Consider the following 27,040-nt stretch of genomic DNA (forward strand, 5'->3'; position numbering starts at 1 on the left):
ACCAATAGGCCTCTTTTTCGCTGCAGAGGGACATTGAAGTCTTAATACGTATCTGGAGCAGAAGTAGTGAAAAGGAAGCTGGAAGTTCTCCAGTTCAACCACATATAGATCGTTCCAGCGAGGAACGATCAAGGTTCATCCAAAACTTCTAAAATGAGTTGACATTGCTTTTTTACAGTATAAAATAATTATATCATGTGGTCTAATTGGAATTCGGTTATAGTATTCAGGTTCCCTGCCATATAGCGTTAATAATTTTATTTTTCTTTCTTATTAGCCACGCTACTGTGATGTAAAAAATAAATTTAGATTGAACGATTAGTGACATTTCATATTTTCTTTTAGTCACATATGATTCGGATTATTTAGTGTCGGCGGTAAATCATTTGCAGAGAGATTAATTATTCAACATATAATTGAATAGTTGGATTTAAAATTGTTTTAAGTCCTTTTTTAAGTTTTTTTACTTGTTTTATTCACGTTTTAATGGGTACTTTTCGAGCCTATATATAAAACTGTGTAAGTTTATTTAACAGACTCTCCTAAGTCTTGACTTTTTTCTTGTTGTTGGAAGGGAAGGAACATCTCACGCACTACGATCTGAGGTCTATTGCACACTCCCCCATATGGGATGAGTTGCGTGCCCACCGATCTTCTACGCGCACCGACCTAACTGCTTAACCCCCCTAACGACCGGTCCCTACAGCCAACAGAGTCCACATACCACTCCTGTTTTGGCAACCCCCCCCCAAGGCTCCCTTAACGGTCCGAGGCGGACATCCTCCCCCGAGAAGGTCTGCCCCGGTTTCCGTTGCAGAAGCTATCCATCATCACTTGAATACAATCCACGGAGGCCGGTCGAGGGAGCCAGCAGCTTCGGAGGGCGGCCTGTAGAGCGATCTGAAAATCAGAAGAAGTAACGAGATGATGAATGAAAGGATGATAGGGGAGGAAAGGATGTGGCGAAGATGAGTGGGGTTCCAATCGCCTGATAAAGTTACCTGATATTCATCCATAGGATGCTTTTTATACTTTTAAAAATTCTGTTACTCTCTCATGTTTCGAATGATATTAATCTTTATAGTTTATATTACTTAACTGACCTTTGAAAATATACATTAATTAAGTCGTTTAATAATTAAATATACTTTTGTTTCACAGGATTCGATACAAAACCAATTCAACGACCGTTAATTCTTGAAGAACGTTTTTAAAATAAATATATTTAACTATCTAGCGTGAGGAAAGTAATTCTTTACAGTAAAATCGCAATAAAAAGTAAATATTTTTATGTAGTAATTAATTTTTGGGAGATTTTTTTTTCTTTCAAACTATGCTGTTTAATTTCCAGTTTTATTTCTCAGAATTACAAAAAAACGTATATAAAACGTCTAATTTCTTATCAAATTGTGCGACACTCCTTGTATTTCATTGTAAATAGACCATAACCTGAATTTAATCTATTATTTAAGACCACTGCTTTCTCTACAAGGTCATCTGGCAACAATTAAATTGGTCACAATTGGATATTGTTTGGCGAGATGAGACAAAGGACTCGTCAGACGACCACCTGACATTCGCCTTTCATTTGGGGATAATCTTGGATAAATGTAGTCGGATAATGAGCCAAAGCGAGATTCTAACTCATTTCCAGTTCAATACCGGAACACCACTTTACCTTCCTCACCTACACACAGAGCTAAGCCGGTGTCTCCACTGACTTTTACTGAACTTGTTACATTTCACATACCTACATAATTACCTCATAATCTGAGTCACAGATTCCGAATGTGAAAAATACTCTCCCAGTAGTTCACGACAAGTCGCTGCACACAGAAGGCATAGAAAGAATCAGAAAAGATTATGACGTGTTTTCTGTGAAAAATTCCAAGAGACAATTGAATTGGTCATTGCTAAAAGGCCCTTTCTCCGTATTTTTGCAAAAATGAGTTAACTACAGATTCAACATCCTTACATATAAATACAGAATCTGTGCTAAAAGGACTTTCCTCAAGCCTTCATACGCACGCACAGTTGAGCGTTTCATTTTTAGTGTCATGCTAAAATGCTCTTTCTCCAGGATAGAGGGCCTTCTAGCTGTGAACTTGGCATTTAGCGGTGTTTCCATCTGATGACAAACCTTTATACTTACTATACTATCAGCTATCTTTATTGTTTGAAGCGGTCTGTTTATTCTGCTCTGATATTTATTTGTGTATTAATACAAATTATTATATTATACGCAATTTCGGCTAATTGAAATGGAGACTGAGAGTTTGAAAATCAAAAAGAGACGTAGTGATACTTGCAGTTGGAAACGAAATACCCAAAGAAAGCCAAAGTTAAAGGCACTGAACATGTGACTTACTCTGGAAAATTGGTGGCTGAAAGACGAACTGGTGAGGATTGTAGGTAAGTTCTAAATATTTACACTGAAATCACTGACTTAAATGAATATTGCATAAAAATGTTATTTCCTAAGGGCCACAAAAATCTTTATAGGCTATATAAAATATTTACGCATGCACAAAAATAGTCACTCATTAACTGGTGGCCCATGTTTTACAAAAGAGGAGGTCTTTCTGTGGAATCTTATGGTAGAAAGGTACCTCGGTGTTCGAAGTTGTCATTCTCCCCTGCGAGTTATTATGAATATATGTACAATGCCACTCTTCCTCATATTGTTTCAACATCCAAGTTCATTGATGGTTGTATTAGGCATACCTTTGCTCTTTGTTTACCTGGAATTGAAAACATAGTCCTTCCCCAACGTCCTGCTTATGATGAATTGATTGCAATCAACCCAGACAAAATGCAGGATATTAGGAAAATTCTATGCTACATTCCCCATGAACAGTTAGCTGATTATGAGAAAGTTGTAAATTCTCCACTAGCAGAACATAGAGAAAATACAGAATGAAATCGTCACGTTAGATTTAAAACAAGGGCCTAAAACTTTGTAATACGTAATTGAAATATATTTTAAGAAGAGAAATATACTTTTAACTTGAAATAATGGTAGTTTACTTAATTTAAAATCCTGTATTTTATTACAGTACTCCATTTTTAACCAAATGTGAAATTATTTTAAGTTTACTGCTAAAAGGCCCTTAAATTTGAATATTTAATTAATAATATTATACAAACTACACGTGACAAGAAAATAAAAATTGTGCTTCTAGAAAGCACAAATGTACCTTTATGATGGACAGTGACCACATTGCTCTACGAAGATTAGTATTTCTTAAAAACAGTTTTTTTCGATTTATTCTGAACTAACATTTTTGGACAAAGGGCCTTTTAGCAATGACCAATTCAATTGTAAAAACGGTTAACCACAGATTAAAACATTTAATCTTCATTTGAAGGGTTCAGAACCATACTGGGCCAAGCGCCATTTACTAAAACCGTAGAAAACGGGGTTAAAATGAAGTTATTACCATAATTCAATGGAAACATATAGCAAGTAATATAAACACGTTCAAACTAAATGATGTGTCAATCATCATTAATCTATGGTATTCACTTAACTTTAACCCTTGCTTTCTCCGTTTTTAATAAATGGCACTTGGCCCACTATGGCTTTGAACCCTTTATTTATACTTGACTGCGAATTTTCGGTTGTGTAAATACTTACTCTAGGCTATGTCATTTTAAGTTTAAGTTTAATATAACTGACGAATTTTCTCAAGTTAATTCTATTTCTCGTAACTGAAATTTATAAAATATTTCCGAAAGAAAAGAAGAGGTTTCTCCTTATAAGTAAACTGGTGAATGAAGTATTTTCAGGTTTCTGATTAATCTAGTATCTCATCTGATGTTGATATTGAATTTCGCCGTAGGTATACTCCTCGTTTTTTCTACAAGAGAGGGACTCCGTCCATTGAACTCGATGAAAAACAATTTAAAATTAGATTTCCATTATCAGAATTTGTTGTGGAAGTACTTGGACAAAGGTAACACGTTCAGATAGAACCACATACCAAACGAAATCCAATGTTCATAAATCTCCTAATGTTTCGAAATTTTTTACTTGGTTATTTAACGACACTGTATCAACTACCAGGTTATTTAGAGTCGATGAGGTTCGAGATAGCGAGATAGTATTTGGCGAGATGAGGCCAAGGATTCGCCATATATTCGGGGAAGTACTTTTGCGATAATTTTCTAGAAACGTAATTTTCTGCGTCAAAAAACAACCCGTTTGCAGCATAGTTCTGCTAGTTTCAAGGGCATGTTTGCGGCAAGACTCAGCAACACGTGGTGACTGACTTAAGGGGTGTGTAAATACTTGTTATAACACATATCCACATTTTACTTCCAATTTTCACAGGCTTAGGACTGTCCATGGCTTAGTTAAAAATACGAGTATGTCTATACTTCAGTGACAATAATGTCACCTCGTTTGATGTTCATAAAAATCTACAACTTTGTTGCATGGAATTTCTTCCCCAACACTTTAATGTACTGCAAGAGTCCAAAATCTCCAATCCGATATTCCTGCCATAGAGACAGGATGAAATTAACTTTGTCGATCGTACTTTTTTTTCTCATGTTACATTGTCCGGAATTTACACAATTTATTCTTGGTGCGGGCAAGTGTTTGCATTTCCAGTAGAACATCGATGGTCTTGTAAATGTTGGGATATAGCGAATAAAATTGAGAATTGTAGAATGAATTAAAGGATTCAGGTCCATTTGTTGTTCGTGGGCCATCAGATGGTTCCGTCGCCCAGAGAGGAGGAAGAAACAGGGCTTCTCCATCTACATATGTGTTCAGCATATAGTCTGCAAACTCCATGTCATTAGTGGGGGCGATTGACGTAAATTCTGCGAAAATATCACCTATTTCTGGAAGATGGAAAGAAACTTAGTCCGAAAAAAATATTTGAGCCAATGGCCAAGTTTGGAATCTTTGTTTAAGTATTCCTTACGAAGAACTTCATTTTTTGCGTTAAGGGAAAAATTACGATATCGGTGTGCTGTTATTTTTGGACAGCCTTTCAGTTTATCAGGTTTAAAAAATGTTTTTCGATATACCGCAATCGGGCCCTCCAAAACCAACGCAAACTGAGGGGAACCACCACGTAATCAGACCAAGTGGGAATGGAACCCACGCCTGAGAGCATCTCTGGTTCGTTAGTGAGCGCCTCAGTGGTGGCCTTCGCGATGTTACCACATATTTTATTTTTTTTTTATTTTATTTTAGTTGGTTATTTAACGACACTGTATCAACTACTAGGTTATTTAGCATCGATGTTATTGGTGATAGCGAGATGATATTTGGCGAGATGAGGCCGAGGATCCGCCATAGATTATCTTGCATTAACATTACGGTTGGGGAAAACCTCGGAAAAAACCCAACCAGGTAATCAGCCCAAGCGGGGATCGAACCCGCGTCCGAACGCAACTTCAGATCGGCAGACAAGCGCCTTAACCGACTGAGCCACGCCGGTGGCCCATATTTTATTGAAAGTCATTTAGTACCGTACCTAGTTTACATGTTCTTAAGTAAATTTTATACATATGTAGAAACCAAACTCTAGTTAGTTACTAATGTTCAGTTCAAAATAACCTATAGATATTGACTTTTACACAACTTTGTACTAAATCTATTTTTTGCGTCATAATGATTTCTCCTTATATTTAGTATAATAGTGAAATAAAATGTGTTTATATGTTAATTTTGTATTCCTAATTGTATCACCAATTAATACTTATATTTGGAAAATTAAGTGTAGTAAAGATTTTTTTAGACAGGCAGGGAATATAGAAGGCATTGGTGAATCCAGAAATGCGTGTAGAGTGTTAGTTGAGAGAGCTGAGAGAAAAAGACCTTTGAGGAGGCCGAGACGTAGATAGGAGGATAATATAAATGTGGATCTGAGGAGGTTGGGATATAATACTAAAGACTGGATTAATCTTGCTCATGATAGGAAACGATGGCGGGCTTATGTGAGGGCGGCAATAAACCTCCTAGTCCTCTCAAGCCATTTGCAAGTAAGTAAGTGAAGTTTTGATGATCTCTTTCAGCAAATTCTAAGCAAATGTAAGGGAATATTATTTTTCTCACTCAGTAAATCATGACATGACATTTAAATGAGGTACGTTCGCAACAGTATCTAATTTCCTTTGAAGTAGTGACAAAATCATTACAACCATTGAAACGTAAGTCTCAAAGGGATCGCAATATAATGTGAAATCTGAAATCTGCTCCTGGTCTCCAGAGTTAGTTGGAACAATGTTATCCTGTGTCCTGGGTAACGGCCTAATTCAAGCATATTAAATATGAACTCTTTGCCCTAACAAGGGAAGAACTCGAGTTGTCACAAAGAAATATTGGATATTTCTATATAATTAGCAAGAAATAATGACGTAGTTATCTAATCTAAAAAGAAACTTCTGATTTTGCAGTGCGTTTAAGCAGAGGCGACCTTTACATTTGTCATATTACATACGAAATAAATCGCAACAGGCTATAATTATAAATAATTCACATTTATTTACGTTGATGCGTTCGACACAGGACTCCAAACATGGCGATGATCATCATTTGTAATAGTTATAATTAAGTTCACGTAGCCTATACAGGGTGTTATAAAAAGGATCCAATATTTTAGGAGGTGGTAGTATGCATCAAAACAAGAAAATAATGTCTAATAAACATGGGTCCTACGACATATACTTTCTGAGATCTGAACACTTGTTCGTAGGAGGTGCTCAATGTGACGTCCATTCATGGCGTAGGTGACCAGATAATCATACCGTAGTTGACACCCCTGGCATGGAATACTGATATGGCGCAAGGAATACTGGAAACAAAAGTCTGGTTGCGGATATGAGCGGGGTTCAGCAGAGATGGTGTTGTGAATTTTGGTAATCAGCATGTGTAGGCTGATGAAAATCCCCATGCAGTTGAAGAAATAAGGCAACAGCACCGATTCTCAAACAACTTACGGGCATGTGTTCTTGGTGATAGATTAATGGGGCCATACCTGCTACCACAGAGATTAACTGGGGATCGTTATCAGGACTTTCTTATTAACGTATTAGAACAAATTTGAAAAAGTGCGTGATTCTTTACGCCGAAGGGCAGAGGACTGCAGTGCCATGAATGGACGTCACATTGAGCACATCCTATGAACAAGTGTTCAGGTCTCAGAAAGTATATGTCGTAGGACCCATGTTTATTAGACATTATTTTCTTGTTCTGATGCATACTAGCACCTCCTAAAATATTGGATGCTTTTTTAACACCTTGTATAAAACCTTTTTCTTTACTAGAGTCGACGGCAATTCGGAAGGCAGTAGCCTACTAACGTTTGCGTCGAGAGAGACAGATAGAGAGAGAAAGGCAGCGTACAACATTGCCACATCGTACTTCACGCGCACGTGCAGTACAAATAGCGCAGGAGAGAAATTAAATTATCATAAGACAATAATGACCTTAGCAGTTGATTACTGTAAGCATGACACCAAATAAACCCTGTTTCCTTCACTAATAATATTATTTGCGCGGTTCTCAGTTCCACATCACATGCTTCTGCAGTCGTTTCTTGCGCGTTGGCAACGTTGCAGCCAGCATCAAGATGGCCGGCAGCATTCTGCTCGTCAACGTTTTTAAAGCAATTATATACCTTAAACACTATTTTCCGCGTCTGCCTGTGCAATACTTGTCTTTTTACAGTCTCTTCTTCCATTTATTTACCTTACGCACAGTAAATGTTAGTTTTACTTATTCAGTGTATTGAAACAGTCACACGTGAACAAACGAACTCGGAAGTACTTTTTATATACTGATTCCGATTGGTTCTACTGTGCAAGCTTGTGACGTCACATACCAGAAATGCTACGGCGCATATAGCAGCTGACCGCCTTCCGAAATGCCGTCTAGTCTAATAGCGTGTACTTGATGGTTCGTCATTCACCAATATGAAGCCAGTTGAACATTCCAATTTACCGACAGAGTCGTTGCCCAGGATTCGTCATAGGAGACTGGTTACGCTACACCCGCTCTATGGCCCAAATTTGAATGTCTGATTCCTGAATCGTATGACCCAGATTTACTGAATTTTCGAAGTCTGAGAACATCAAATAGCGCAAACTGTTCAACAAATTCCTCTATTGCCCCCTCGAACGAGTTGCTTTTTCCATCGATGAATTTGTAGCAAGATACTTACGTATTTCAATCGAGCTTGAATTGTTGTCACCTTTTTATGCATTTCATCCTTTTTTTCCTGAAAAAAAAAGCAACAAGCTTTTCTTCCATCTCATCAGTAATTACGACAGTTGATCGAGATTTCTTATCTGGCGAGGCCACACATTCTGATTCGTACGATTCGCTTTCGTCTTCAGCAATCTCGGCTGATTGTGAACACGGTCGATTGTATCTCTTACTTTGTTGTCTTCGTCAAATAGCTTTCCAATCGGCAGTTTTCGTTCTTTAAACCAGGCATGAGATCAGAGGACTATATAGCATTCGAATCACCTAACAAGTTCTGCTTTCGATTCGGTTTGCGAGAATGTGTTTATTGCGGATCTCCGGCACGAATTCGATGTTCCTGGTTGTATGGATCATATTGATAGTGGCAGCAGGAAAGTCTACCAAAATTGTATCTGACACAGAGGTGCGTAAGGAACAGAGATATTTTAATGAATTCCTCACTGCCGAACACATTGCACCGATTTCCACCCATTGACACTTGCTAAAGATTTCGGAGATGATACAGTGAGGCGGTTGATAGTGCGTTTCAACATTGGCGAAAATGACGGTCTTTTGGGATTAGTGAAGTGTGATTCTTTTGGATGTCCTGCCGCCTGCAAAAGCTGTTAATAATTCTGAACGCTACAAGAACACGCTGGCTAAGCTGAAAGCCTGAATTTTCAGTCAGACCAACACGTTACCGCCTGGCTCCATACCAGTTTGGAGACCACCGAGCACGTTGGGAAAGTTGGCTGGACTGTACGACCACAACCACAGTATAGTCCGGATTTAGAGCCTTTAGACTTCTATCTCTTTGAGCCTATGAAAGATGGGACTACGTGGGCAACATTTTCTAGACAAGGATGTTGTCATCGCAGCTGTAAGGAAGTGTCTTGCCTCTGCTGGTTCAGATTTTTACGAGCGCGGCATACAGGCTCTTGTTCATCGCTGGCAAAAATGCAAAGGGAAAAGTGGTGACTATGTGGAAAAATGACAGTATGTAGCTGAAAACTTGCTTTATTTAACTGTGTTACTATGCTCTCTGTATCTCTTATAGTTCCCATGAAAATATATAGGAGGCATTACTTTCCGAAAGACCCTCGTAGTTAATAATTTTACCATCAATGTCATTTTAGACTGGTGATTGAACCTTCTTATAAACAAAGCGCGGATTTATAGGCATTAAAAGTTAATATTGTTAGCCGGTATAGTTTATAAACAAAAAAAAAAAAAACAATACCCCCAATCCTTTTATGTGCCATTCCTGTCATTCAGTTTTCTCTTTGGTATTTTTAACGGTCTTTAATTCTCCTAACTGCCACTCACAAATCAGCAGCCAGCGGTTTAAAAGGTGCATTGTCCTTGTGAGCAATTCTCTATCATTACATTTCCCAGTCTTGTGAACCAGATTCAAAAGCCCTCATAACTAGACAGTAGATATGGGATGACTTAAGGAAAAGTGAAGTTGTTTCGTATCAGAGCATATGGCACGTGCCGCGCCGTGTCTCTTTTGTGTACCTGGCGAGTACAGGAGCGTACAAAACGAATGAACCCCGATCTGTTCACAGTAACATTGCAACGCAATGTGTGCAGTTGTGTTATCCTGCTCAAGTATTTAGTACGCGTTGAATATGTTGTGCTGATCCATTCATAATGGCAAAACGTTAAATTCGCTCAGAGATACGAAGTGCAATTAAATATGAGAGTGACATGTTATGTATTAACGAAGACAATATCGTGTGTAATGTATGTAAAATTGAAATAAAAACCAGAACAACTCAGGCTATAGAGGAACATTGCAACAGTACATCCCACAGGAAATCCGAGGAACCATCATCATCATCATCATCATCATCATTTAGTTGTGCGGGTCTACCGACACGTGAAACATGATGCTCAGTATAAATATTCCTCTAAAGAAATTGAGTGATCCCCAATTTAGAGGTTTTCTTCAGAAATTTTCTCGATACAAAAACTGTTTAAGCGATAAGCGAAGACGATTCAGCTTCGACAATTTACGAGAATATATCGTCGTTTACTGCAACGCTGGTAATTGCATCAATGATGACGGGGACTGAACCTTGAAGATATGTACTACAGTACGTTATTTTTCTTTTCCTTCTGACTGTACGGAGATATAGTAGCATGTTGACGTCGTCTGTTTAGGTTTAAAACCTGTTGAGCCAGTGGTCTGAATGAAAAAAAAATGTAACATATAGTAAATGTGCACCTACATTCAACGATAAATCATCCCGCATCCACTGTCTACTCATGACCGACACCACATCCACTGAACTGCACTCGGTGTCATTCTTAACTTTTAATGCATATACATCTGGATTCTGCCTTATAATATTTCATTTGGAAATAAAAGTAAATAAACAAGTGGGATTGACACAGAGTGTTGAAGGCACCTGCTTAAATGATCCGCCTCAGTATTAAAGTAAAGATCTAATATTTATAAATTATTTTAAAATAAAAACCTTTAAACAGTTCAGTGAAACCAATAACCAAAATCATTGTTATTAAATTATGTTATTAGTTATCACTGTTGACGAATGTAAAACTAGTACCAATACTAATATCCTGGAAGATGACACCAAACTTCAAGCAGTAAGTGTCACTTATGGAATGGCAACTGTTTTGGTTGGAAGGCATGGAAAATATCCAAAGAATGCTACTTCCCTTTTTACGTGCTTAAAGTAGAGTCAGTGTCCACGTGTTGTTTATTCTCCTGTTACTATGTGAAGCTTAGAGTGAATCAGGGGAAAATGAATATCGGGGGAAGATACTTATTTCTTTGTAGTTTCACATTCTTCCAAGAGAGAACGCCACGCACATGTCTTCATGATCACTGAGATAGTTGAATGTCTGTAGAGTGGAAGCTAACTCATTTTGCCACGTATTCTTGTTGTGAGAAGAAGAAAAGCAAGAAAACAGCTCATTTTTCTGCTATAAAATAATTGCAAAGGTATGTTAAAATTTTAATACATCCTTGAATTCATAATAACTGTCAAACCTTTGTAATGGATATTGTAGTAAAAGTTCTAAAGTTTGTATTGTTAACAACTAATGACCTTGTTCCGCCATCTTAGGTTGCGTCACAGCACTAGGCATCTTACCCCGATACTTGGGGATGATGGCCACTTTTTTCGGGGTAAGATGATAACGTGTTGCAAGAGTTTATTTTTTGTTTTATTGCAGGAAATGTGTAAACATTAAGTAAGATCCTCTGATAGAAGTCAGTGAATTGAGGACAGCCTTCAACTTGCAATGGAACATGTTATAACAGAGGATATGAACTGTTTTAGAGCATTGCAAGCATACGGGTTTTTTTATCGTACTCTTAAACGCCGCCTAAAATAGAATGATGGCAAAAAATGGTCGGGATTGAATTCATTGTGTGCAAGAAGTGTCTTGCACACGGCAATAAAATATGTGTAATGACTGTGTTGCTAAGTAGTGATAAGCGAGCGAAAAAGTGTCCATGAACATTAGAACATTAGTCAATTTTGTTAAATACATGAATCAAACCAAGTTCAGGTAAAATACATATATCAGTATATCTGTTAATTGTATTTGGCATCTTACCCGACTATCGGGGAAAGATGCCTACAGCGCAGGCAAGAAGAAAATTTATATCTATAAACAACGTAATTAATGGTTTCTGTTTTGTACCAGAATTATAGTTTCAAAATAACTTCCAGGCTTTGATATTTCAATATGAAATTCAAAACTAAATGAACAGTATCTTAAATTTTCAATCAAAGAAAAAGTCAGGCATCTTCCTCCGATCCACTCTACATTTGTGGTTAATTGATTAAAATTTAGCTTATTAACATTTTGTATTGTAAGAAAGTTTATTTTATATAGCGTAAAATAATGTAGTATTGTGTGTGCAGTATGTAATTATTATTATTATTATTATTATTATTATTATTATTTATTATTTATTACTACTATTATTATACAATTGAAGTATAAAATGTGAAAGAACATACAAATGATATTTTTCTACAGAGGGACCAACACTATTGTATATTTAATAAGATTTGTATGAACAATTTTGGGATGTCCAAAGCGAGATGACTAAATTGACAGCGAAAACAAGAGGGTCATTTTTAGACTCTGAAAAAAAAAAATAAAGGAAAATCTGGAGAGAAAGCGCCTAGAAAAAATGTCTGACACTGAAAGTTGGTGATCAACAAGATGAAGGTACGAATATGCAAGTTGTGTCAAAGTATACCAGTTGTACGTATGTTTGTAATGAAGAACTTGCTTCAGACAACATTTTTGCTCGGTGGAGTAGCGATAACAGCATTCCTGACTTTTTATACATCACACTATATCATTTTTAATTGAAGACCCACAATTTAAATGTGAGAAATATAATCTGATAGTGCGCGATAATGTAGAAAATATCTTAGAAGGATGAAAAAGTTCCAGAGAAGAAGAAAGAAAATGTGCATTATTTGAATGAGACATTAGTGAAAAGAAGACATTCGCAAATATTGAGTGGACATATTCCACTGTCAGTGCACGAAAGGAAGTTTTACATGGAGGCTTGTCGGCGGGATTAAAAATATCTCGGTAGAATAGGCAAGACATTAGTCAGAGACCTAAGTTTTGTTTAGGACAGCTAATGATTCTGTTACGTCCGTAATGGAACTGGTACCATATGTTGCTTCAGGTACGGTATTTTTATGTCTGTGTAGCATTTAAATTAATTATATCCTATAAAAATAAGCAGTGGATTCTTTCAAAACAAAGAATAATGCAGCCACTTCCAAGTGCTTGGAGGTTAGAAGGATGCGGGCAATGTATACTTTTACTTTCAAAATAAATGGTACACAGTATAGTTCAGGGTAACGAGGCTCCGTTCGGGCATGGGTTCGGAACTCGCTTTGGCTAATTATCTGGTTGGGTTTTATTCCGAGTTTTTTCCTAACTGCAAGTCGAATATCAGGTAATTTTCCATAGATAAGCCTCTAACTTAGAACGCCTAATACCATCTCTCTAATACTCAGTTACAGCTATTTTAGATGTCTTGAAATTGTGGCGTTACATGACCTACAATATTTCAAAACAAAGAATAATCGTCTTGTGTTTTATTATTTTGTTCGGAATATAGAGGGATGTCATTGTGGTTCGAAAAGTCGAGTTCTAGATATTCACCAAAAGAAACGTCACATATAAGGTCAATTAAATAGTGTTCATGAGTTAGATGAGAAACATACAATATATATAACACAGTTGTATGAACACTTTTCATACAACTGTGTTATATATATTGTATGTTTCTCAAAAGAAACGTTTTCGGCATGCCTCCTATCTGTCTGTGTGCGGCGATATATCCTGAATTATTGGACTGATTTGTTACATACAGTATTTAATATCCACGAGTCAATTTAAGAGGGGATATTACATGTGAAGCATACAACCGTTTCGTCTAACAGGAAGGGGCGTTCCGCTGAAAACATAACGGAGAATTATGACTCAGTCGAAATTGACTCTAGATGCATTGGAAGGTGTTAAGTGGTATTAACGTCACAGAGTGAATCCTTAAGACGAAAGGAACAGAATTCTCTATTGTCAGTTTGCTTTATTTATTTGTATTTAATACAAAGTCGACTTTGTTTCTAGAAACAATTGCAACATTGTAATCAATACGGTAGCACTTGCCAACTCATGGAAACATTTCTCTGCAGCAGTGAGGGGAAAATACGTAAATAAAAACTGCCTGCTGCACGTTCCACTTAGCAAAACGCTCTCTACCATGCGGTACTGAGTCCTTGGGCGAGGCACACGTCTACATTTAGATAATAACATTGCCAAACATTCATTACTTAAAGTGATTTAAAGTATCAAAATACTCTTAAGTCGTAAACATGACACAAATATTATGCAGAATTATTTCTTGCAAATGGATTCTCTTACATAAAGATGTTTATAAAATGTGTGTTTCTAAATGTCTTTCAATATGAAAGAGAGTAAAAATTATCTATAGTAATGTCACATCTCACATGGGAAATCTCAGACATCGAGTGACATTTATTAGGACTATTTCGTGAATAAAATAAAAATACAAAAAATAGTATATCCCTAAAATTCTCTCACAAAATGTAAATAACCTATTCAGACATTGTGAAATCGAAATAGATGAATAACGATTACTGCATAAATAAATTGAATATTATTCAGTACCGGTAATGCCCGTTGAGAAAAGCGAAATACAGGTTTAAAAATGTTAATTGCATATACTGGCGCTTTTCTCTTGTTCTTATAACAGAAATATGTTTTCATTACCTGCTGAAATCATAATTTAATTTAAAAATTTTATAGTATAATTACAAATAACCTGATTAATACGTTAATTAATAATGAAAAATTGTTATGAAGGAGTGCTATTTTTTTAGATACAATGTACAGGGACATCATTTTATTTTTACTTCAATTTTTATTGTACCTGAGTTTTTGAATGTACTTCACTCCCACCCCTTCTACTAAGGAAGTTCCAACTCCACACAGAACCAAGACCGCAGATAGTAAGCAGTACTGAGTTACTGAGTGTAGTACGTTCCAGAAATATGTTCGCGTTTTCCAGTGACGAAAGAGCTTTCAATATTGAATCATATTTTCGCACAGGCACTGTCCGTTTGCCTACGTCGCATCCCGATTTCCCCCACATGCTTTTGCTCGCCCCTCTGTAATAGCTGGGCTGTCTTAGCGCTTTTCTGAAAACATTAATTTCTCTTAGGAATTGGAAGTTTACGTAATATTATACAGCTGTTTAATTTAACTTAAATAAAAGGGCCTCGTTAAGTAATTAACTGTCACGTGATTTCCTTCCATTCTACAATCCTGCGGCATAACCACTTGGACGGACAGTAGATAGCATGTCTGAGTAATTTTATATTTTCGGGTCGGGCAGAAGTGAAGATTGAATTTACAGTACGTAGAGTAGGTACAGAATTATTTCAACAAGAGTTACTAGTACGAAGGACGAAACTAGCAATTGGAATTAGATGCAATAGTCTATAGTGCGATAATATGCACAAAAGAACTGAAGCCTGTATCGAAATGAACGGCCACCATTTTCAAAATTGTGTTTAAACATTCATATTGTGATTATTTTTCAATTTAACTTCTTTCTCTATATTGTACGCTAATGTGCTGTAGACAGTATAATATACACTGCATAATGAATACGTTAGCATGGATAACTCACTTCGTGAGTAAAAACACTTATTCTTAATACAGTACTGTACTTTGATTAAAGAAAAACCTAATGAAGATTATCAAACTCAAAATCGCGATATTTCCTAGTTTACGTAAATGGATGAACTACTTTTCTTCCTTCCTATACCTAGTAGAGTGATTTGTGTTTTACGCCAGTATCATCGAACTCCAGTCTTGGAGGGGGGAGCAAGCGGTGTTTCCGGTTCTCTAAAGGTATAGACAGGTTAATATTAAAAATGTTAGTAAAAATAAAATGATGTCCCTGTACATGGAATTAAAAGAAGAAGATACAGATTTGCAAGTACTAGGATTTCGCACTTTATTTAGTACCATGGATTTATGCTCATCAATTTACGTGGAAACAGTTTGCAACACTGACTAAACAAAAGAACGACCATGCGATAAATTTATAGTGATAAATCGAGCTGCAGAAATTATCCCAATGTATGACTGTGATCGGTTGGAATTCAGAATTTCATTACACTTCATTGGCCGAAAATGGAATTACGTCATATAAACGAAATAGTCATATAATAAAATTATTTCTTTGACATCTAAGCGGAAACGAACAAAATGGTAGATGAATTTTCAAGTCATACTATAGGTATTCTAACGATTCGTTCCTTGAAAGGACTGTCATTGAACACTTTCATTGTTCGTTACGTATGTTCATCGCGTCATTAACACATGCCACATAATTTTTGGTAATGAAAGGCGGCAATCAAGTTTGCTTGTGGATTAATTCTGGACACTTATAAGAGGATGTCGGAATGCCTACAAAAGAATCAAACAACTTAAATGAAACTAACTGTAGTGAACAACATGAAACAGGTTTGAGTAGGAGATAGAGCTAAAAATTCTTCCCACACATGTTATGACGTTGTTTTGAGTCGGAAAGATTCATTGTGATTAATATATTGCTGTAGACAGTGTTATTTATGTAATTTTCCCTTCCGATGCTTATTTTGAGGTTTCGTAACAAGCTTTTTTTTACGGTGTTGGGTTGTTAGCAGGACCACCCCTCATCGACTGTCCGCGACTGCTTATTCAATAGCTATATTCACAGCTACACTCCATATATGGAGGCCTTCTCCTCGATCCGCAACCTGAGGACGCGCCATGCCGTGGTCATAGGGACCCAAGTAAATCCCGAAAAGACAAAGTAGCCTATATGATTGTGTCGTGACGAGAATATTGTACGAAATGGAAATATGAAAATTGGAAATTTATCCTTTAAAGAGGTGAAAAAATTCAAATACTCGAGAGCAACAGTAACAAATATAAATGATACTCGGGAGGAAACTAAACCCAAAATAAATATGGGAAATGCCTGTTATTATTCGGTTGAGAAGCTTTTATCATCCTGTCTGCTGTCAAAAAATCTGAAAGTTAGAATTTATAAAACAGTTAAATTACCAGTTGTTCTTTATGGTTGTGAAACTTGGACTCTCACTTTGAGAAAGGAACATAGATTAAGGCTGTGTGAGAATAAGGTGCTTGGGAAAATATTTGGGGCTAAGAGGGATGAAGTTATAGCAGAATGGAGAAAGTTACACAACACAGAACTGCACGCATTGTATTCTTCACCTGACATAATTAGGAACATTAAATCCAGACGTTGGAGATGGGCAGGGCATGTAGCACGTATGCGCGAATCCAGATATGTATATAGAATATTAGTTGGTAGGCCGGAGGGAAGAAGACCTTTGGGGAAGCCGAGACGTAGATGGGAAGATAATATTAAAATGGACTTGAGGGGTGGGATATGATAATAGAGACTGGATTAATCTTGCTCAGGATAGGGACCAATGGCGGGCTTATGTGAGGGCGGCAATGAACCTTCGGGTTCCTTAAAATCCAGTAAGTAAGTAAGTAAGTAATTTTCTCTTCTTCTCAGGAAATTACGACATTTAATTTTATTAAAGCTGTGGGTGGTACGTAAAATATGACCATGCATATTTCGTGGAAAAAGTGTTTTTAAAGTACAAATTTGTTGGATAATTTTAGTAATTTTTATTACACAGATTATTTGCACTGGTATTCTAGAAAGTAAAATATATTCCCACGAGTTGCTTTACTAGGAATCTCACTGTGTTGTTTAGCATTGGAAATAGCTGCTCTTGGTTGCTACCCCAGTGATATAATGAATTATGATCGATGTTTTTAATGGTATAAAATGTTACTCGTGCATAATTTTGCTAATACCCTATTTGTTAACTAATATCCAACAAGGCACCGGCGTGGCTCAGTCGGTTAAGCTGCTTGCCTGCCAGTCTGAAATTGCGCTAGGGCTCGGGTTAGATCCTCGCTTGGCCTGATTACCTGGTTGGGTTTTTCCGAGGTTTTCCCCAACCGTAAGGTGAATGCCAGGTAATTAATGGCGTATCCTCGGCCTTATCTTGCCAAATACCACCTTACTATCATCAATCTCATCGACGCTCGTAGTTGATACAGCGTCGTTAAATAACCAACTAAAAATATCCAACATTTGTTTATCAGAAGTCCACACCTGTGGAGTAACGGTTAGCGCGCCTGGCCGCGAAACCAGGTGGCCCAGGTTCGATTCCCAGTTGGGGCAAGTTACCTGGTTGAGGCTTTTTCCGGGGTTTTCCCTCAACCCAATTAGAGCAAATGCTGGGTAACTTTCGGTGTTGGACCCCGGACTCATTTCACCGGCATTATCACCTTCATATCATTCAGACGCTAAATAACCTAAGCTGATGATAAAGCGCCGTAAAATAAAATAATATAAATAAATTTATATAAATATAATAAAATAAATTTATTTATCAGAATCTTGACGAGGGCGTGACGAGGCGTTAATAGTTGTGGTATTTACGACTCCATGAGGAGGGTAAATAAGGGGACTTGTACTTGAAGCCATGGAAAAAATTTTCTAATTGTTAAACTGCAAATGCACAAAAATTTACAGCATTAATTTGATTGAATTTTTACAGTGATACGATGCATCATTTAGGAATCATTTGAAATGACGTACATAAATTTAGGTGAACAATTTTTCTTTATTCCCTATTACATAGACTACTATGTGAAAAAAATATATTCTTAAATTTACATATAGAGCACATATTAAAAAAATAAAATATGTTAGAAAGCTGAAATGTTGTATAGATTTTCATAAGTCAAGCACGATTAAAGTAGACTATTATGTAAGAATTAGAATCATTTTTACAGACGTTATTAGTTTAATTAGAGTGATTTTTAATCATCAAATGGAAAGCATTTTTTTTCAAATTCAGTAATCAAGGAAACATTTATGTAATAGTCAATTTTAAAAGTTATTTTGTTAAGAACCAGCAGTGAAAATCATGCTTCTTACGTAATTTATTTCTGATATGTGTGCATTCTATACAAGTTTAAGTTTTATTTCACATATGGTAGTATGTAATAGTGACTACAGAAACAATTGAGGCGGTAGCCGGAAAATGGGTCCATACGTCTATAGGCCCTTTTTCAGGAGAATGCTTAATTTGATTCACCGTTTTAAAATCTACTTGCTTACATAGTTCCGTTCCAATACCTTGTAAACAGACGGCAGGGTAGATAATTGAATAAACCCATGCACCGTTGCGTAGTTGTGGAACTCAGCAAACATCAGTGAAGATGTTTCTCAAAGTGAGTGCCAGTCCATCCAGGATGTGCACTAAAGTGTAAACTGCACTCCGAAGATAAACTTTGAAGTGAGTGTGAATCCATTCCAGATTAATACTAAATAACTTATAATCTGTATTTTGTACCCAACAGACATTCTTGATTTTTACGTTTTCGGTACAATTTATGACGCTACTATGAGATATATGTAAGAAATATAATTTTACTAAACTGAATTTGAACTTGTAAACGTCTCGAATGTGCGGCATTCAATGCTGATGTTTAATATCTGCTAAAATATTACCATATTGTAAGTATTTTGATAAAGTAAACTTGTTCTCTGGAAAAAGGTCCTATAAAATGCTCTAATAATATATATATATATATATATATATAACGCTATTAAAGTCGGAATGCATTATTTAACAAAAACTTGTTGACAAATATTATTGTAACAGTATGTAAATTGTTATTTTGATAAAAGAGCATTCAAATCGCAATTATATAAAAATAAATCTTTCAATATTTGTTTTCTCGAAACATGACTTTTTCTTATGGACCCTTTTTCCGGCTACCCCCTCAATTATGCACCTAAATGTTACGTCACACATCTTAATGTATTCCTAAAATGATTCATTATAACGCTGTAAATATTGCATGAAATTATGAACGCGTATATTTTGGCATCTGCAGTTTAAGTATTAGCAGATTTACAGCGACTTTCCATTGCGTCCACGTAAAGTCCACTTAGCCTACATAAATCGAAAAACTAAAATTATTATACTGTATAAGAAATAATTTAATTAAATATAAATCTAATCATGTAGTTAAATTGTCGTAAGAGATAGAGAAAAAATAAATATGTTTCCCAATTTAAGCCAAGAATTCCGTGAATTTAGGAGTTAACGAACAACAAATTCCTCATTTCGTATCTACAGGTATAAATTTTATATACCTGCCATCGATAGTGGTCATCGCGTACACGTTCTGAGTTTTGAAATTGCGATTGCATTCAATTTATTGTACAAGTTTTCAGCGGTTATTAAGGTAGTTATCGCATGAAAAATAATGGAAAAAATAGCAAGCAGTCATAAATACAGTGTGATCGAGAAGTCTCTCCGCAGTGTTGTGTAGCCGAGAATTCATTAGGCAGAAAATTCAAGAGTATTTGGCAGAGAAATGAAGTGGCAGCACTGGGCGCTAAGCATTTGAAGGACTGGGGGTGTGAGATTGTCAAACCGAAATGAATGGGAGAGTGCCAACTTTCTTCAGGATTGTATTCTAGTGTTACTAAAATTAATAGAGCTGCGGAGGGACTTTTCGATCGCACTGTATAATACTATTTATCAGAGCTCTTTCATTTTTTAATGATGTGTGTAGACATTAAGCTTTAAAATGAAAAAATAATGGTTACTCTAAAGTAAATTTACCCTTAAATTAATTTTTTAATTTGAACATATTTTTTTATAAACTCACTATATGTCTGTGATCAGGTACACTCTATTCACTTATCATAGCACACATTGAATTGAAAATCTGGCCACTTAGTACTAATAGATACTAAAACACACCCACCCTACTACAATTACTAATATATCTGTAATATTATGGGCAGAGGAATGAAACCAATCATCGTCAATAAATTAAAAAGAAATGACGACGAAGATTGGTATAAGCCCTATGCCCATAATATTACGGATATATTAATAATTTTAGTAGGGTATTAATTAATATCTATTAGCAGTAAGTGTTTAGAATTTCAATTCAATTTGTGCTATAATAAGTGAATAGAGTGCACAAAATCACAGGCATTAGTGAATTTAAAAAAAATTGTTTCAATTCAAAAATTATTTTAAGGGTAAAGATTTACTGTAGAGTAACCATTTTTTTTTTCATTTTAAAGCTTGTGTGTGTGTGTGTGTATATATATATATATATATATATATATATATATATATATATATATATATATTAAGCTTTAAAATGAAAGAGCTGTGATAAATTGTGTTACATTTACGACTGCTTGAAGATAGGCTACTTTTCCCCATTACTTTGCATGCGATAATGACCAACTCCCCTTCAAATATTATAAATACTTTAACCTTTTTTTGTTTTTATTGAGCGAGATATTCATCAGAATTTAGAGCTTTCCTGTTGTGAATTGTTTTACCCGACTCAAGAAGGTCACAGGGTGAACTCCAGTGGGACCGTGTAGACTTGCAGGTACGAACCAGTGACCGTGAACTTCACACACACAGAGAGAGGCGTGTCTTCAGTGTTATTTATTTATCTCTTGTATGTACTCTATGTAGAGTCCTAAATAATTTTTATATACAAGAAAATAAAACAGTAGGTAACAATACTAACGCTCATAGGTTTCAATCAAACGGTTAGCAGGTAACTAATAGCGGGAGATAGAGCTCATCTGTCAATTTGACTCCGATAATTGATAACTTTCCTGCCAGGCGCACTGTCATCCCCTAGCGTCGTTCCTTGTCTTGCTCACCATGCTGCATTTATCCAGGCAAAAGTAGACGATCATCGAAATTGGCACAACTCCAAAGAAAAGATTGAGGGATGGGGAAGCACTGGTGGGGAAGGGATACGTGTGGGTAGAGATTTGATTGGTGGCCGGGATAGTGACGTCATAGAGCTAGCAGCTTCATTCAGCAGTTGTGAAGCTGATAGTAGGAGATGGAGACGCACCCGTGGCAACAAATGTTCTGTACTCATACTAGCCGACAACTGTGCCTGTGTTCTTATGCACAACTTGGGAAGATGCGACGATGACAGCTTAATAGCAGTAGTGGTTCTAATTCAATCAGTGAAATTTTAGGAATAGAGGGAAATATATATCAGTTGAAGACATGTGGTTTTGTTGTCAGATATGGCAATGCAATTTCAAGACGTGTTTAGGACCGTTAGAAATTTGGAAAACGTGGAACGGTTGGAGTCATGTAGTGTATCCGTCGAAAGGAAATGCATCCTCAAAGACCTTCGTAGAATCCCGGTGAGTTCTTCATTGTATTTTAGCTTGTGTTGCTTGGTGTAAATTTTCAGGTGGATAATTGTGACGGCGAATTCGACTGCAGTCATGCGAGCGCGTGCTATTTGTAAAGAAAGAATGAGCGTTTGACGGCAAGCGAGGGAGAGAGAGAGAGAGATGATGTGCTTCAATTGATGCTTTATGACACTCGTAAATACCACTCAATTGAGTTTTCACTTTGTGCTTTGTGTTTCTCCTTACAATGGTTTTATATACGAACGTATTTAATTACTTCGTGCATCGTTGGAATCTATATAATTATTCACCACCGATGTAAAACGTTTTATTATTTTTATGCAATTTTTATTTTTGCTACTATTATTCGTCCATTGTATTGTGGCCAATATTGTCACTACTATTATCACCACGAGTGTTATTATTATTATTATTATTATTATTATTATTATTATTATTATTATTATTATTATTGTTGTTGTTATTGTAACTGTTATTATTATTATTATTATTATTATTATTATTATTATTATTATTATTATTATTATTATTATTATTAATTTCCATTCGTATATTTAATTTTTGCGTATTTGAGTATATGTATGCGCATTTAATTTGTTTTATGTTTATTTTTTCTATTGTAATGTGTTGAGGAATGCTTTAATTGTAATATTTACTGATATAATATATTCCTTAAAAATTCATTGATTTTTTGTTTTTATAATGAAGAGTTCGCGGGAAAAACGATAAATGTCACAGTTCTGTTAAGGTTGATGTCATTATCTAATTCAATGGATCACTACGAAATTTAATGTTGTTCTTATGAAAAATGGTAAAAAGTAGAATTATCACCACGAATACAGTAATCCTTTCCTTTATTTTCTATAGAAACATCACTACATTTTGTAGTTATAGACTCAATTAGATCATTATCTAATCCTTAACAGAAATGTGACATTCATCGTTTTTCAATTAATAACGATTATTGCATTTTTAATTATGTGTTTTCATTATACATGAATAAGAAATGAAATTTTCTGAAGAGTGACATACCTATTTCTTGCAGCATAACTTCCATCACAACGTTGGAAAAAAAATGAAAATAAAATAAACAAATAAACCGTCGTTGTTCCTGCAGTAACTCCTATGTGCAAAATATACAATTTTTCAGTACGAGGAGAAAACACATTTATTCATCCTATGGCAGCCGTACATAGGGGATTGTGATATCTTACATTTTCGAAAGAAAGAAATATACGCTAATTACATATAGGAGATTTTATTATTTGCTGTATCACTATTTAAGTTATTTACTAGAGCAAAAATCTGAAAATCGATAAATATGTCACATAGGAGTTATTGCAGGAACAATGACGAAATAATCTAACAGTCACAAAATGCATGTGCATCAATTCGTTACTAAGTAACCAGCAACGATTTCGTTTCATTTGTAATAATTTTGTATGTTGGAAATAAAGTAGGTAGTTACATTTTAGATCAGCCAATATAATACGTCGTTACATCATAAAGTAAACTAACGGACTTCAAGAATTGAATTGGCCACACGGCAAGTTAGATATGCTCACTTTATGATGCACAGCTTTTAGTTTCCTTCTCGGGAGCATTTACTTTGCCAGATACATGAGTCGCAATCAAGCTTTTCGAATTATTATTAATAAATTATCCTCTCAACGACACCAATATTATCTTGATCATACTTGCTATCGCTATTATTACTACTATTGCTACAATTATCAACAGAACCTTCACATCACAACTATTACAATTACTCTCACAACTCTATCCCTAACACACCACAATCACTATAATTTTGCTACCTCGCCCGTCACATTACTGTTATAATTTATTGTCATATATCTATCACATCACATCTGTAACATCACTACTCCTTCCATATTACCATTGCAAATACTGTATCACAATCTCTGTTATATTACTATAACTACCACATTACTATCATAATCATATCGCCATTACAGTCGTTTCACTAGAACTATTACAACTCCGTACCAATCGCACAGATGTTTCTATCACATCATAATCACAACCATATCGCCATGACTGCCACGTCGCTTCACCTATCACATAACTATGGAAACAATATCGGGATAAATGTATTACTACTACCACTTTCAAAATGGCACACCTATAGCGCATCCAATAAATTCTATTACAACACAACTATCACACGATCAATCCTAACACACCACCTCTCCTTTCACATTTCCACACGTACCATGTCACACCACTATATTTGTAACATTGCCACATTATCAGATAACCTCACCTGTCACATCACATCATTCCCATCACCACACTTATCACACCTATAAATACCGCTACATCATATTGCCAAACCAACCACATTACTACACCTACCATATCGCCACACCTATCACAAGTATAAAATCAGTGGTCTATCATACCACCACTCTTATAATACAACCACACTTATCACACCACCATTTCTATTACACTACCACTTCTATCACACCACTACTAACACACCACCACTTCTATCACACTGTCACTCGTATAACTTCACCACACTTATCATTCCACTATTATCACACCACCAGACCTATCACGCCACTCTTTCTATTACGTCAATATACCTCTCATATCACCATAACTATCACACCACCACCCTTATCATGTCACCACACCTATCACATCACCACTCTTACATCACCACACCTATCACACCACCACTCTTATCATGTCACCACTTCTATCACACAACCACACTTATATCACCACACCTATCACACCACCACTCTTATCATGCCACCACTATCATATCACCACTCCTATCACATCACCACTCTTACATCACCACACCTATCACACCATCACTATTATCATGTCACCACTTCTATCACACAACCATTCTTATATCACCACACCTATCACACCACCACTCTTATCATATGACCACTCCTATCACACCACCACTCTTATCATGTCACCACTCCTATCACATCACCACTCTTATCATATCACCACTCCTATCACACCAACACTCTTATATCACTACTATCATACCACCACTCTCATCATATCACCACACCTATCACTTCACCACTCTTATATCACCACTCCTATGACACCACCACTCTTATCATATCACCACTCCTATAACACCATCACTCTTATCATGTCACCACTTCTATCACACCACCACTCTTATATCACCACACCTATCACACCACCAATCTTATCATATCACTACTTCTATCACACCACCACTCTTGTATCACTACTATCACACCACCACTGTTATACCACCACACCTATCACATCACACTATTAAAATATCACCACACCTATCACACCACCACTCTTAACATATCACCACTTCTATCACACCACCACTCTTATATCACCACACCCATCACATCACCACTCTTATCATATCACCACTTCTATCACACCACCACTCTTGTATCACTAATATCACACCACAACTCTTATACCAGCACACCTATCACATCACACTATTATATCAACACTCCTATCACATCACCACACCTATCATATCACCACTCCTATCACACCACCACTCTTATCATTTCACACTCTTATCATATCACCACTCCTATCACACCACCACTCTTATATCATCAATCCTATCACACCACCACTCTTATCATATCACTACTATCACACCACAACTCTTATATCACTACACTTATCTCACGACCAATCTTATCATATCACCACACCTATCACACCATTCTTATCATATCGTCACTTCTATCACACCATCACTCTTATCATATCACCACATCTATCACATCACCAATCTTATCATATCACCACTCCTATCAAACCACCACTCTTATCATATCACCACTCCTATCACACCACCACTCTTATCATGTCACCACTCCTATCAAACCACCACTCTTATCATATCACCACTCCTATCACACCACTCTTATCATGTCACCACTTCTATCACACCACCACTCTTATCACCACACTTATCACACCACCACTCTTATGATATCACTCCTATCACACCACCACTCTTATCACATCACCAGACCTATCACGCCACTCTTCTTATCATGTCAACATTCTTCTCATATCACAAACACAATTTCAACATTCCTAAAACACCGTCATTCCTATTACATCATCAAACCTATCACATCACCTTCTCAGCCATATCACCATCACTGTCAAATCACCTTACTTATCACATTAGAATGATATTTTCATCAGTCATATCACCAACATTTTTACAATGCCACTCCTACGACACCACTACTCCTACCGAATCACTACGCTAATCACATCACCACTTCTCACACAGCACCACCTCCATAACATTGTAAAAGAACTCCTGCGGGACAAAAATCCGGTACAATGGCGACGATGATATAACCTCTGCAGTTGTTAGCGTCGTTAAATAAACCATAGTATAAAATTTAAAATCAGCCGGAATATCATCAATATTACATGTAACCAACGTTGTGACTTACATCATTATCGTCATTCTAATAAGCACTACCACAACAGCACACTTATCACTATTGTCCTTGCAAGTACCGTTCCAAACATCTGCATCAGTACTAGCATCACTATCACTACCTGCTTTGTACCAACACAACGGAGTAAATATTGTTGTTTTATATATTTTTTTTCCATTCTTCAAATTGGCCGAAGTTTTCCACTTGCGATAAGAGCGTTACAACACAAGACAAATGAGAGGCCACCCTTTTCCTTTTAAGGCAAATAAAACTGCAAGCTTCCAAGGCGAGAGTCGAGCAGTAATCTGCGTGATTTGAAGACAGAGGTGTACTGGGTTCACAAACTACAGACTTTCATGCGGATTTATTGGCAGAAATGAAGTGTTGCCTGTAGAACGGGAAGAATTTTATATTGTAAATTATACGGTAAAGTTATTTAAAGGTCGAGTATTATCTTGTGTTGTGATAAAAAATTCTTGGAAAATT

At 36.2% G+C, this 27,040-nt stretch overlaps 1 protein-coding gene across 4 annotated transcripts in view; it reads left to right on the plus strand.

The window, feature by feature from the left end:
* The window catches only part of LOC138707830 (serine-rich adhesin for platelets-like), a 1,123,723-nt gene that overhangs the window by 726,903 nt on the left and 369,780 nt on the right, over positions 1-27,040 (plus strand). The window contains exon 1 of one of the 4 annotated variants that reach the window (XM_069837796.1): positions 21,718-22,064. The exons of the other annotated variants lie outside the window; for them this stretch is intronic. Coding sequence (XP_069693897.1) covers positions 21,922-22,064 — 143 coding nt within the window. The 5' untranslated portion in view covers positions 21,718-21,921. Of the gene's footprint in view, positions 1-21,717; positions 22,065-27,040 lie in introns of those variants that run through there. 4 annotated transcript variants of the gene reach the window in all.

Source organism: Periplaneta americana, chromosome 10 (assembly GCF_040183065.1).
Source record: "Periplaneta americana isolate PAMFEO1 chromosome 10, P.americana_PAMFEO1_priV1, whole genome shotgun sequence".
In the NCBI taxonomy this organism is placed as follows: Eukaryota; Metazoa; Arthropoda; class Insecta; order Blattodea; family Blattidae; genus Periplaneta; species Periplaneta americana.